Below are 15074 nucleotides of genomic sequence, written 5' to 3'. Positions count from 1 at the left end.
GAAACAGGAAGAATTGCCATGGGTCAAATAGTAGGGCAGTGGCAGGTTAGGAAAGTCATCCAGTTCTCTCTATTTTCATCTTTGCTCTGACTTTAAAAGGCAGAAGTTCAGTCCTGCTGGCTGCAGTTGGTGGGTACATGCACAGGTCCAGTCAATTTGAGAGGAACTGTATTTATGGCATGGGTGAAGGGTGAATGTCCCATCTACATGCTACACAACAAAACTAGGATTTGAGGCCACACAGCAGTAGAAAGCTGTCTCCCTCTCTGCTATAAAAACATTCTCCTTCAAACTCCTGAACCTCAAGACCAGGGAATATTAAACTGGTTTCAGATCTATCTTGTGTAATAATTCACAAATTTCACAGTGTTACAACCTTTGCCTTATGCAGACAGAAGTTATCATCAAATCCCTGTATCAGGCTTTATCTAGCTCCAGCCTGTCTGACCGCTAATAAAGACAATCTCTGATTTCGCAAAGATTACATCCTCAGACTTTCCTCCTACTCAAATTAAACCCCTGAAATAGGTGGAAAGGGGTAGAGCAAAGACCTCTGTTTCCACAGAGGGGGCTTAAGAGAAAAAAAAACCTCCCAGCGCACACCTCACAAAAATGAGCATGAAGGAAAGATAAGGTAACCCCCAATGAGCAAGGTTAAATACAATAGCAGTGAGGCAAATAAAGGTTGTGTTACACATTTGACATGATTTCATCACAAAACCAGTTTCCCTTTTAAAACCTAAATGCTCTGCAGCTATTGCCTCAGGTCTGCAAATTTCATTATATACATCACACATCCTGCTCTAACTTCTGCTCAAGTTCAACAGTGCTCAGTTCCTTGACCTAGGGGCCACTGAAAAACACAGTACAATATGCAAAACTGCCTTCCAAACACATTACTGAATCTGTAGAACTAAGCTTAGGCTTTGCCAGGGTGAGAGCTAGCTATACAACCATCACTAACCTTCACATACACTTTGCAATACTTTTTTATTATATAAGCGCACATGCATTTTCTACAGATCTTCTCATCAAATTGATGCTTGTTAATGAACTGCAATCTTCTCTTCTGGCTCCATTTGGTAATTCCATTCTCAGGTATAAATTCAACTTATCATTTCCCTACTGACAGTCAGCAGGACTGCTTCATTCTTTAGCTCTGTCTTATTCTGCCCAAACCTGTCTCAGTGACATCTTCACAAGGTGAAGATGGGAGATGGAGGGATGAGGCAGGATTGCTACAGACAGCAGTTAGAGGTGCTTTCACTGTCTGGCTATCTCTGTTTCTTCAATGCCTCCTACTCTGGCCACTTTCTGGATGACTGTCTGGATGACAAGATACTATCCTTTCCCACCATTTAGATAAATGCTTTTGTGTCAGCCCTCTCTATACACATCTTCACAACCAGATGGTATCTTAATCCTGTGGAGCATTCTATCCCCAAGATGTCACTTTTCCTTGCCTTACTCCTACTCAGGCTCTCACCCTCCTTCAACCTTGCTCTGCTAAAACCTTCCTCCTGAGGGTGACCAATGCAACAGGACCTGCTGCTCAGACCCAGACCATGAGTTGAGACTGGCCTGTGTCAGCTGTAGCAACAATTACATTGGATGCTGGAACCTGCTGCCATGAGGCACTGGAGCTCCTCTCAGAAATGAGCAAGTGATGCATTCTTCCTAGTCTTCTCTTCATAAATGGCTAAACTAGTTTAACCTGAACTTCTTTCAAGAAAGGCAGCCCGAACAAGATATTTGCTATCAAAAATGAATTTTGAACATGTAATTTCAGCTAATTTATAAATTAAAATATGGGCTATAATGTGATGTCTTTGTTAATCTACATACCAGTCAGTTCAATGTTGGCTATAACCCCAGGTAATTCATTCTGCTGTCAACAGGAGAAAATTCTCACCACATGCACCCAAGAAAAGTGGTAGCAATGCAGAATGTTAGATTTACACATTTCAAATGACAATTTTCAATCTGAGTAACTGTATGATCTAGCTTTGAGGTTTAAAATATTTCCTGATGGATTTAAATTAATTCCTTTTCAGAAGGCAAATTCCAACTCAATTATACGTGTAACTAATCAATGATACATGAACTTTCTTGTCTCACTGAAGTAGACAGCCTCTACACTAGCTCCTGGGCCTCACCTGCACATTTCAACCTGCAAAGGAGGCAGGCCAGCTCTCTACAAACCAAATGGTATGAGCAGTGAATGCTGCTTATGCAAATCTATTACAATCAGGTTCTTGGATGAGAAGTCCTGATGGTAAAAGATTTAAGAAAACTGTTGCATAGATATAGCATGGCAGTTTTCTAGCTATGCAAGATTAAACAGGATTTCCATCATGGCTTGCTATGTATTTTGTACTTAGCGACAACCTTTAGCATAAGCGTGTTTCGGTACTTTGTTTCATCAGCACATGATGCAGCCAGTTATTCTCTGGAGATAAAGTCCCAATCATTAATCTACATAACGTCCTATGAAACCAAGGCCAGCAGTGCTTTGCACAGTCACTACATGAAGCATCCCAGCAAATTAGTCATTGCTCTTACATTTTTAACCCAACATTTCATGATAAGATCACTAAATGACATTTCTTAACCATCTGTCTTCTACTGTTACCAAGTGCCATATGCTCTCTCTGTAATTCAAGTCTCTACCCACTTGTCATTTAAAATTTTTCAAGAAAAACCTTAATGGGGTGGATATTGATACCTTTCCCGTTTAGAAAGGAATCTGGCAAAACATTTACTAATATGCTGGCTTTAAAGTTACATTTGTTTCCTGATTACACTTGTAAGATTATTAAATGATAGTTTACAATACTGTTCAGATATAAACTATCATTTAAAATGCTTCAAACTTAAATCCCTGTCAATGTGATTTCTACAGCCTTTTTAAAAACAAGTTTTTCACATGCAGTAATTAGAACAAGGTAGGTAGAACTGCTGGCAGAACACTGGATCTTATACAGGAAAGCAGATTCTCTGCAGAGATGACTTTTCTATTTTGTTACCATCCACTGCATGGAGTGTTCATTTACTCTGTGCTGAAAATGCAAGGAACTCCAAAACTACTCTGATTTTCAGTCAAGGAACAGTGATGGACTCACAGTTGTGAAACAGCTCTAAGTCTTTTCCCGAGTAAACTCCTTTGCTGTTTACACACTGACCATGGCATGAGTCAAAATAAACCCAGGCTTCAGGCAGAAATGCAGCATTCCAAACTATGTGGCTCCTCTGTGTTTTGTAATAAGCTTTACAAAATCAGACAAGGAGATGCAGAAAAAAAAAAAAAAATCTAAAGGTAGAAATGTTGTGATAATGTACTGCTTTTGTCTAACAAAAATGGTAAGGAACCAAATACAGACATCTGAGATGGTTAACTGAATTACTTCAGCTTTATTTTGGGTAGGATCTAAATGTTTCTTGAAAAACTTCAGCTTCAGTTTTAAAGTTATCTTGTAAATGATAACTCTGATATATAAGCCATAGGCTACAAAATTATATAACTCAGCCTTTGAAATCTTTGTCTCAAGCTACAGTAAGACTGGTGGACTCATGATTATTACACAGAAAACAATTTGAAGATGAAAGAAAGGGGTTATTTTTCAATTAGAGCACATATTAACTTCATAATTTCACAAAGTATGTATATATCCATATCATTTTGGTTTGGTCATCTTTATTAGTAGGCTTACAGTATAAGTTTCCATTCATAGGTAACAGATCTTTTTAATGTCCTCTATGTTCAGAAAAAGTGCTGTTTTTATCAATCACAATAGTGGCAAATCTCAAAAAGATAGGGAGGGCATATTCTTTTTTTTCACCAGTAAGGAAAAATTTGGTACCTTTTTCTGCCATAGAAATAAATAACCCCAGGTTAGAAAGTATTCTCATAGGAGAGTCCTAGGTCCAAAATATGCTGGTTTGACTGCATTTTGTTTTCCTGGCAAAGGAAGACCGTGCTTCTGGGAACCAGCATTTACTGACATTGCTGCACTTTCTGTTCAATGACTTCACAAGTTTCAGAGCCCACAGACAAGCACATTGATGCATCACATTTTAACATCAGTGGAATAGGTGCCCTGCACTTGAGTAGGGCACATCTCAAGTGTGAATCTAACATTAATGAGGTTTTTCCCTTCTAATGACTGGGCAACAAATCTGTTTTCTTAGTCTGAAAATCCTGCAAATACTTCTGAAGAACTTTAAATTCCAGTCCCTCTCCTTCCCCTCCAAGTATGGCAGTGCTGGCATGAGAACACTATGAACTTAAAGCCTTTCTTAAAAGGGTTTTGTAATTCATTAAAATGACTGACATTTAGAGTTGCAGACATCATGCATGCAGTATCCAACAACATACATTTTGCAGACAATTTGGAAAGCTGCCATACTGAAGAACTGAGGCAGAAAACTGCACTTATTTCTAGGCAATAGGAGATACAAAATGTTAAGGCATGTTTTTGCCATTTAGGATTATGGACTCAAACTAGGAGGTAACTGATGGATGAGTGTCAGATGGGGCCATCACAACTGCTTTCATGATAAAATTGGCAATGCTGAGGCTGTAGTTCTATAAAAACATGCTGCCACAAACTGGCAAGTCTTGCTCCCTCTTTGTCTCTACCCATCCCTTCTCCTGCCCCTGCAGCCGGCTGTGGGATCCTGTCCCATCCTTTGCACCTACTCGAACTTGATTATGCTTTTACATGGGCTGATTTAATTTATTAACCCAGCAAAGGACTGTCAAGGTGAGTGAGTTGAACTGGGTTAAGGAAGGAGCCCATCAACAACAGAGATAAGTAATGGGAGCATGTGGCTGAGGGCAAGGTAATATTTCCAGGGGTGATAAACTATTGGATTTGCTCATATTACCCCTTTCAGCCATGGTGATGCACTGAGGTCAGCATGAGGGTTTCTATACATAGGTTTTTGGTTTGTTTGTATACATAGCTGCTCACCAGTGTAAGAAAGGAGAGTACACAGAGCGCAGCAACACTGTTTGGCTAATACTGCTCCCAAAAAAACAATTCCTGTGTGAGAACTAATGCTACAATTCTATGTGCAGATGACTGTAGCCAACATGGTTCTGCTTGAACATGCCTAACTAATTTGGGAACTAGTAATGAAAACAAATTAAGGTATGCCTATGGAACACCTGTCACAAATAGCTGCTGCCACTTTCCTCCCAACTTTAAGTAAGATCCCAAACATTACTTAGGCCAATATATTATTCCAATAAAATGCACATACAGACAGTGGATAATTTAAAGGTCTCAAGCAAATGGTCATTTAATGGTACATAATTCAGTTGAGGTTATGCTCTTCTCAGGTTATACTTTCTATTACACTAAGGGTTTTGTTTCAAAATGTGGTGTGATTTTTTTTTTTACCTACCTGCATAATGCCTCAATAGCATCTCTGTCCAGAAAGTCATGCTCTCGCTTGACTAGAGTGATGTCAATTGGAAAAAGGAGATCTGCAGGAATAGAGACAGATGGAATCAAAACAACCCTTATTCCCAGTGGTGAATTATTTCAGAACAACCAGCTGCCTCCAGTTTAGCTCACTGAGATGCCAGTGATAGGCACTTCTCAGTTAAACACATGCTCTCACCTCCAGTGCCACAGATGCTTTCTGTTTGTATATATGGTTTTGACATGCAGCTTTCGTAACTGAAAGTTCGTATGCAAAATGGAGGAAAAATGAGCAAAGCAGAGATGAAACAACGGGAAAGAGAAAAATGCGAGCTCCCTATCCAACATCAGATGCGTAAATTGACTCAGGCTAGCTTTACTTAAAATAAATATACAGTCTCCATCAAAGTACTAGTATTAAAGAAAAGAGGTCAGTAAATCTGAATCTCTGGAGAAGAGTGAAAAACTGAATCTCCTTGGGTGTTAATCAAGCCATTTAAAAGTTTGACACTGTTACAACTTTAATGAGATATGGACTGAAATGAAAGCAAGACAAGCTGCACGGAGTCCATGCCACCTCCTTTCCTTAGGAGATTATTTAGGTAAACAACTGAGAGAGTGAGGGGGAGGAAACCGTTGGCAGATAGCTGAAAATTTACTACAGCTCTGAAGCAGCAGCCACATATATATTATTTACTGTCCTCCACAGATTCCTGACTGTCATACAGGTCCTGATCCAGCATTCCTTGCACAGCCGAAGCTCCCACCAAAGCCACTGGGTGTTCAGAGTACACAGCAATACAAACTACAAGTACACTGCTGTAGTTGCAAACAACTTCCCTGGTCCAAGTGATTGTCTCTAAAATACTTAAATTTCCAGAGACTGGGAAAGAATGAGCTGAAATTATGAAAAGAATAGGAATGGTGCTGCTTTGTGGAAAGTTAGTTAACACTCTGGGTTTTCTATACCAATAGATAATGTCTCAAATGAACTATCTGCCCTGATTTCGCCTCTGGAACAAACAAATTATGACAGTATGCAAAAAGCAAGGAATTCTGTCTCTTCTATAGAAAACTGCAGTTTTAGCAAAGTCACTGACAAAAGTTCATGGATTAATTTCCATTCTAAATGTGTACTGTGTTGAACCTCTCCATATAGGTGACTTTTCAGAACTCTTATACTATACCCAGATGATTCATGGGTCTTCCCTTCACTATTTTAAAGTCCAAAGTGCAAGTAAAGAGAGTGAGCACATCCAACTGGTATTTTTCAGTGCTGCTGTAACCTTTTTCACTGAGAAAGTTAGTACCTTAGAATGCCCACAGGAAAACATATGGGAGAACTTAAGTAAGAGAAGTGACTTGAAGAAGTTGAGTCTGCATGAGCCCATTTTTTTAATGCTTTTTAAATGCTGCTGCTGGTTTTGTTGTTGTTGCTGTTGCTGCTGCTGCTGCTGCTGCCAGGGGGGCTTGCAAAGGACAATGGTACACTCTTTTGCTATAAGGACAGCTCTCTTTTCAATGGCCATGGCTGGCCTTGCTCTCACCTCTGCAATCCTTTTGATGTTATGTAGGACATGGCCTGACATTAGAAACTCTATGTAAGTTTAGAGTCTCGAGGTAGGGCAATGGTAACCACAGCTAGGACATGTTTTCTGAATGAAATTACTTTTTTAGGGGATTTACAGCTCAGCATAACATGAAATCCACAAGCCCAGATACTGAGCTGAGAGTCTTTTGTCCAAGTTGTAACAAAGACTGGAAGTACAGTCCCAGCTCTGCATCCCAAGAAAATCTTGGCAACTCCATTAGCACTGAAAAAGGGGAAAAAAATTAAAAAAGGAAAAAGGAAGAGAAATAATAAAATTTTATTTCTGAGCAGGCGAAGAAAAGTTTCGCCAAGTGCTGCTTTTGAAAGTGCTATTATCATCTCATATTGCCAATGCAGCTGCAAATCAAAGCTCAACGAGATCATTTTCAAGAAGGTCAGCTCAGCATTTGCTGTAATTTCCAACGGTTACTCACTGTAAATAATGGACGTTCTATGCTCACTCTTACAAGCAGCAGCTGGAATTTGTTTTATGAAAAAGAAGAGGCAGATAACGGGTGTATAATAATTTCACTACAATGCAAGTAATTTTAAGTGGTGGTGGCAATTTCTGAACAATAACATACATATATAAAAAGAATGTCACACTTTAAACAAAATTCTGCATGTTATTCTGCATCAGAGTGTAAGAACTGTATGCCAAAACTGCAAGTTCCTAGTAGGTTAGAGAGACAATGAAGATACCAGTTTTAATTGAGCAAAACCATTGTAAAAGTGGACACACAAAGTGAATCAATCCCACAGAAGGATGAGTGCAGGAGGCAGCATTCTTTTTGAGGAACTGCTGCACATCTGTGCAACAATGGTATGTTCTTTTTCCTGCTTTATAGCGAGCCTGTATCTCACACCAACTCAAACTGTTCTGAAAAAACACACAGGACTTGTGAATCCTGAGGTGTACAGATGCATCCATGCAGATACAGAATCTCCTACCTCTGCTCCATTAGAAGAGCTGGCCAGTGGAGCTGGCCACAGCTTCTGTTCTTCTCTACGACTGGACTTGTAGCAGTGGATGACTACATTCATGAAAATATACTTCACTGGTGTTTTAACTACAGGGAATGTACCATGGTGCTAACATAACATTCGTGCTATAAGGACACATGGAAGATTCAGAATAAAACAAACTTGGAAGAAGTTTAGAACTCCAAGAGTGCTTCAGGGTCTCACTGGGTTTGGTAGATCACTGTGTGTGGTGGGTAGTAGAGACCAGTGCAATTCCTAAAGTCATCTTACATACTGGCACTTCAGTTAAGTGCCCAAACCTCATTTATTGGTGAATATTACAACTTACTGTCCAAAAATTACACAGGGTTGACCAACCTGCAAGCTTAGGTGCCTACCTTCATAAAGCTGTGCATACTGTGGGAACCCGGCAGCCCGCAGCCAGTCACAAGCTTCCTTAGCCTCAATTTCTGTAAGAGGACAGAAACAAGACACCCTCTGATTAGTGATCTGCAAAGCAAAAGCTTCCTCTCTACCACTTCTAATACTACTGTTACAAAATAAGCACAAAGGTATTTAGAAAGTTTGAACTGAGACACAGGTTTGCTTAGTCCAGTTTGCTTTTCTTCTCATGATCAAACATACCCTAGATTCTGGAAAGTCGCTAGCGTTCGTTTGTGATTTATCAACAGCTCATCATTTTAACAATCAGAGGAACAGGCACAGATGAAAACTGCAGGTGTTATGGATTATTCCATAAAGATTCTCTTAACGCTAGAGAAACCAGCACCACAATCAACACGAGCAACATTTGTCAACAAATCTTAACGATTCTCCTGGCACAACTATTTTGTCTTGACAGAAATTCCTAGTAAAGCTCGTAATACTGTGCACTTTAATGTCTTGTAGATGGCACTAATAGACGCAAGCCCAAGAACAGCAGGCATGCTGTACTGCCGCTCACTCGAGTGCACATTTACTACAACATGAACCTAGTTTCACTGGATGTCTTCAAGACATTTATGAGTTACTTGGTACATTACAGGAAATTCAGCTAACTTTCCCTCACACTGCCCAAAACAGCATGCTGCAAGCTGAAATTATTCACATAAATATACATGACACCAAAAGTAAGGAAACATTCTCAACATGGGTTATATTAGTCTGTGAATAAATTGTCCGCAAAATCATCTGTTACCTAACACAAGCAGAAATACAGAATATGTTATCTTATTAGCTAAAAGTTCAACAGTATATTCTCTAATTGTTCAGGAAATGGGCTGGGTTAATTTTGTTCTAAAAAACCAGTAAGTGCTACTGGGAATTTAGCTTCCTACTTAGAGCTGGTCAGACAGTGAGCAATCAGAAACTCTTTAAAGTTCATCTGGCTTTGATTATATTCACTGTTCTTGATGGACCAGAAAAGAAAAGCTTCCTTACGTACAACTCAGTAGACAATTTTGCCACCTACTTGGAGACGATCCTATAGCTACCTGCTGCAGAAGCTATGCACAAAGGTTTTTTTTTTCCTCAGAATTGCCCGTAATACAAGTTACTGCATATAGAGCAGTGAACAGCTGAACACAAGTAAAACATCTCAAGATTTTGGCGCATTACAAAATGTTCCCAGGGAGATACAGGCACACAATTAAAATCAGATGAAACTGCAGGCACCTTTTACCACCTCAAAATGATGGCAATCCCCCTCTAATTTTTCAAATTGCTACAACAGGGTTAAAATATTTGTGCCTTGGCAGAATACTTTGCTAAGATACATACCCAAACCAAGGGGTTAAGGTGAGCCAAAGCACAACATTCCAGATAAATAAACAGCTAAAAATCCACTCTCACCGAAGTCAGGACAAGCAGGCATTTGTGTAACTTGTGTTTGCTTCACCTTTGGGTTATGGGGCCACATGAGAACAAGCACGTACAGACTCATTGACTTAGGTACTCATTAAGGAAGAGCATTCTTCAATTCCAATTGCAAGTGATTGTAAAGTTTTGTTTAAAGTAGTACTTTAAATTCAGTATCCTAAGGAAAAATATGGGAAAGTTAATAAAGAAAAAAAAAGAATTTAAAATATATTTAAAACTTGTCCTGCTAAAGCAAGAGCAGATGACACAATACTGCTATCTCAGAAGCAATGAAAATACTAAAGTAAAAAAAAAAAAATCTGCAATTAATTTTTAAGATTACTTAAAATAAAATGCATAATCTTACAGATCACATCCTGCAGAAATGTCTGGACTGAATGACAATTTTACTTGACTTAAAACTGGAATAAAAACCCCAACCAAATCCCAATAACCAGCATTTACCTAAAAATGCAGATAGGTGCTTGTAGTGCAACTGAAAAAAAGTATCAGATTCCTAACTGCTACAGGGACTCTTAAATGTGCTTAAATATTTGTTCACAGATCCTTTACTGAGCACCCCAGGTGTATGACCTGCAAAGTACTTCTAGAGCTAGAAAATTATGAATAGGCATTTATCAGACTTCTTTTAAGGTTTTCTGTAGAAGCTTTGTGTGTCTTTTCTGCAAATATACATGCAAGTTATGCGGAACTCGTGTTTTATGGGCACCCAGGTGTCAGGTGCCTTTGGGATTTTCCGAGCATATTTGCTCTCAGAATACCCTCGAGAATCCCCCAAGAAGTCCACCTATGCAGTGAAAAACCTGAGTTATTCCTGGTTGGCCACAAGAACTGCAGGGAATAACAGAACACCAGTGCACCTGTTTATCAGTTAGGCTAGGCAAATGCCTAGGGCAGGGTACAGGACAGTACAGGGGGTTTAAAAGCAGCAGTTTCACCATTCCTATCTCAAACATTTTGGGAAAGCCAGGGCTCTAGCCTCTGGCTCCTGTTGCAAGCCCTTGGAAGGGCAAGGGGCTTGGGGAGCTGTCTTGGAGAAGGGGCCAGGAAGTCCCCTGCAGTCAGAGCTCTGTGTTACCTCCATCCACCAAAGTGTGTGTCAGAGAGGGACACGGCAGGGGTGCAGGTGATGGAGCAGAGGTACGACCTGAAAAAGCAGCTCCTTTCGTTCAACTGGCCAACCAATTGGCTCCTAGTCTGTACTGATGCACTGTGACCACATGAACAGAAGGGTCGTTTCCAACCCAGCTTCTCCATCTCAACCTGGCTGGTTACCGAGGAGCCAGAGTATGAACACAACTGTGTATGTATATGAAATTCAGGCAGACCAAAATATAGCCAGAGGAAGAAACCCGCCCAGGGTGCACTGAATAGGCTACACAGAAAGCTGAGTACACAGAACAAGCTTCCTCACATAAAAGATACAAACTTAAACAGCTGAAAGCTTCTATAGGTAAAAAGTTCATTAGCACAACTTCTGGAATCTGCATTTGAGAATAAAATACATTAGTTAAACCTGAAGTTCTGGCCAAAACATTCAAAGTAAACTAGAGGACAAAGCTCATTCCCACACTTTCCAAATGCCAGCTTTTCTTCCAGCTCAGCAACATCTGGATCAACGGCAACCAGGATAACAAGGGGCAAGGGAAGAACAGGGCTTCCGAAGTCAGATTTTTCCACTACTTCTAGAATGTTCTAGAAGGGACAGGGAACTCTGAAGCCTTTGCTCAGCCTCCCAGGGGACAAAGGTTACACATCATTACCTGAGCTACAAACTCACTGCCAAGCTCGGTTGGGGACAGCTGAGAGCCACAGGGAGGAGCCTGCATAGGAACTCCACATTGCTTTCCAACACATTTTAGGGGATCCCTACTTCAGCCCCAACTAAGCTGACATGATATGCAAAGCAATTTCCCACTGTGAAAGCATCTTTCCATTGAAGGACTTGCAGCTGAGCTGATATAAGTTGCTGCAGGCCAGAAACTGGTCATGCTCCCTCCTCCCTGCTGTTCAACTTCCTTTCTGAATCAAACATACTTGCCAGTTAAAACCTTTACAATAACCTACAATTCAGTATGCATTCCAGGCAAGAAACGTATGTGCTGCTTTTCAGATGTGCATCCTGCGCCCTCCCCCAGCAGCAGGAGGTTCTTGTACAGAAGAACCACTAGCAAGAAAGAAATTGCTCTATTATTTCTAAATGTCCAGATACACAAGAAAATCTCTTAGAGAGTAAAACAAAACAAACACAACAACAACAAAAAACCACCCCCAGAAAATAACCCCCAAAATGAGTACAATGTAGTCTTTATTCTTGTTGTCATGTAAGCAAACAGCAGGCAAATGTGTTAAAGAGGAAACAGGAAATTTTTATTGGAAACAGCTTTATTTGTTAGTCTGCTTCACAAAGCAGGCCTCCATGCTCAAGTGAAGGGTAGAAGTTCCTTTTGTGTGTGGCTGGGAACCATTAGTCCTTATTTGCCCACTTCCTGGGGGGTTAGGAGGACCTAATTCTTCCCCAAACTGGTAAGTGAAAATGGAAAACTTTGGTTTTGTTTAACTTTGGTTAATCTTGGTTTCTGGTCTTGCAAGTTTGAAACTTAAAAACCTCATGGCAAAAATACCTCAATTCACATCTTGTTTGATACTGCAGTGGCAGAAGAGAAAACTCTAAGATGTCTATAGTCTTTTGCTGGATGACACTTTCCTTCCTATAGGAAATAAAAAACCCCAGTGTGATGCTGCAATAATGTCCTCTCAGAAAAAAATAATAATAGCAGCCTAGCTAGAAGCAGCAAGATCATTTACTTTCATTCTTCCTTTCCTTTTGTTTCCACGAAATAACATGCAACTTAAGCACCAGCTCTTTCAGGGTCTTCAGGAGAAGGTGCAAAGCAGATATGTCCCTGCGCAGTCATGCACTGACTCCATTTTCACCTAAGTGCTAAACATCATATGAACTGTTCTTCCAAGCAAATGGTTTCCTCTTGCCTCAACTGAGACACCTTTATAGCCATATTAGCACTTCCACACATCACTTGTACTCACCTCACCTTTTGGCTCTGTTAAGAGAGCAGACTAAAAATCTGTAGCAAGACTGGTCAAATCAAAGCCGTTAAAATCAAATTTCAGCCAAAAATGGGCTTCTTTGCTCAAGGTCCACTCCAATGCCATACTTAACTGAATTGTTTGGGGTTCTTTTTGGTCCGAATTTTTGACCAGGTCATTCTAGCTGAAATTCACTATTTGACCTTTTCAGGGAAAAAAAGAGAAAAAGAAAAAAAAAATACAAAATCATCTTCCTGAATTAGCTTGCAGGAAAGTGTCTTCTATGCAATGCAGAGAATGTCATTTCTCACCATGAATGCTAGAGATGAGCCCACTTGTAATGCATAGAACTCCATAAACTACGTGAACATTTTCTAAGGCACAGATGGAGCACGAAGAGGACACTTTGCCATCCAGGACTGATGCTCCAGTGTAATGGCTGAAAAAGGGCTTGCATGCTCAGGAGCTCATCCCCTTTTGCTGTCTGTATCAGAAATTGCCTGTCCCTAGGTATTGTGTCCCCTGGAAATTTCTGGTGCTTTGCAAAATTTGTGTTCAACTCTGAAACACTGTCTTGAGCTATTAAGCACCTTGAGATCATTCAGGATCATACTTTTAAAGACCAGCTGTGGTATATACCAGAAATATGCTTTCCTGGATAAAATTCCGCTGCCCAAGTACAAGAAATCGTTTTTCCAAGTGCCTGAATTGCATCCCTGACATCTGAATTGTGGTCCCCACACTAGACTTGATCACACTATCCAACCACTCAGTCTACAGATAAATGAATACGGATGTGAAATCTGAGACAAACCGGGGAAAAACTGCACAATGGCAGCTGTCTACAAATGAGCAGGGCAGGCACAGAAAATGATAAATCAGTTCTGTGCAATGTCATATGCCTGCAGCCCTTTAAAGTTGGGACAGGATGACTTCCTAGGAGTTAGCCTGCTATGTGTCCATGGCCTCAGATGGTTTTCACTTTGAAGATATGCGACTGCAGCTTGAAAATAATTAAATTCCTTCTCATAGGTCTGTTTTTACTCAAACTTATATAGTAAATATTCCTCAAGCAGTATCATTAACTTAGAGCTCCACACCTATCAAGAAAGCAGCATGTAGCAAGGACTACAGAAAGCAATACTGGAATTAATGAAGAACAGCATTTTATAAGGATAATGCCCTCAAACACTGAAACTTGATATGTTTGTCAATAAATGCTCAACCACTAAAAGATAGAGAATTCTGAAAATCCCTTTAAAAGCTCCTGACAAATTTCTAACATGTTTGGAATCTTCTTATTCTAAAAGAACAATCTAATCTTACACAACTACCCTAAAAGATTAGTCTGAGAAATTCAGCCCACAAAGGATTCATTTCTGGAAGAACCATTGAGTCCAATAAGTATGGCTTTTGAACTGATGACAAGCTTGCAGATTTGGAAGTGAAAACTAACAACCTTTCTCAGAGGGTCTCTTTTCTCCTTTCACCTTTAAAGTGCAACTTTCATTTTGCAACAGCAGCTGCCTTCTGGTGTGCTCCTGTATTTCACGGTGCTTTAATTTACCTTCCTAGTCAAACGATGCATGCTGTGATCTCCACTTAACGTTGCGTGCCTCAACAGTTAATGAAGCTGATAGGAATGCACGCACAATTCTAAGAAAGTATTTCTTACAAAAAAAGCTTTCTGGAGGAAAAAGCCGCAAGTTCTTGAAATAAAGCATATATGACACCAAATATATATACTGCTTTCTAGTCATAAATAGCCTAGAAAGAGGTGGTGGAGGGGAATCTAACTCAAATATTTCTCAACTGTATGGTGATGACCGAAGAAACACTCTCTGTGTGTTCCTGCTGGCTTTGGGTTAAACATGGAATTGGCTTTTCCAAATTGTGGAGCCTTGCAGCAAGACAGCAACTATGCTGCCGATGGTATGCATAAACCACAGGACGCTGGGAGAAGAAACAGAGTATGTTTGGAATTTGTGTGGGAACAGATGAAGAAGTAGTAAGGAAACAGATGTTTAAGATCATATATTGGTATTTTTTCTGAAAAAATCAGGAAGCTTAAACACCATTTTTTTGCCAGCAGAACTCTCTGAAAGAGCAAACGGCTTAGTTCTACTGATGGGGTTTTAGGTTTGTTTATTCCCTTAATGATGAAA

At 40.0% G+C, this 15074-nt stretch overlaps 1 protein-coding gene across 6 annotated transcripts in view; it reads right to left on the bottom strand.

Annotated features, from left to right (window-relative positions):
- DLC1 (DLC1 Rho GTPase activating protein) overlaps window positions 1-15074 on the bottom strand; it is a 228767-nt gene that overhangs the window by 17935 nt on the left and 195758 nt on the right. For 5 of the 6 annotated variants that reach the window (XM_062641474.1, XM_062641550.1, XM_062641625.1 and 2 more), the window contains 2 exons: window positions 8382-8453; window positions 5410-5491 (listed from right to left, as the gene is read on the bottom strand). In XM_062641474.1, coding sequence (XP_062497458.1) covers window positions 5410-5491; window positions 8382-8453 — 154 coding nt within the window. Of the gene's footprint in view, window positions 1-5409; window positions 5492-8381; window positions 8454-15074 lie in introns of those variants that run through there. The other variant, XM_062641777.1, reaches the window with a different exon arrangement.

The sequence above is a fragment of the Pezoporus occidentalis genome, unplaced genomic scaffold (genome assembly GCF_034315485.1).
Source record: "Pezoporus occidentalis ecotype Australia unplaced genomic scaffold, CSIRO_AGI_Poc_V1 ctg1, whole genome shotgun sequence".
Lineage (NCBI taxonomy): Eukaryota > Metazoa > Chordata > Aves > Psittaciformes > Psittacidae > Pezoporus > Pezoporus occidentalis.
This window is presented reverse-complemented; position numbering and strand designations above follow the sequence as displayed.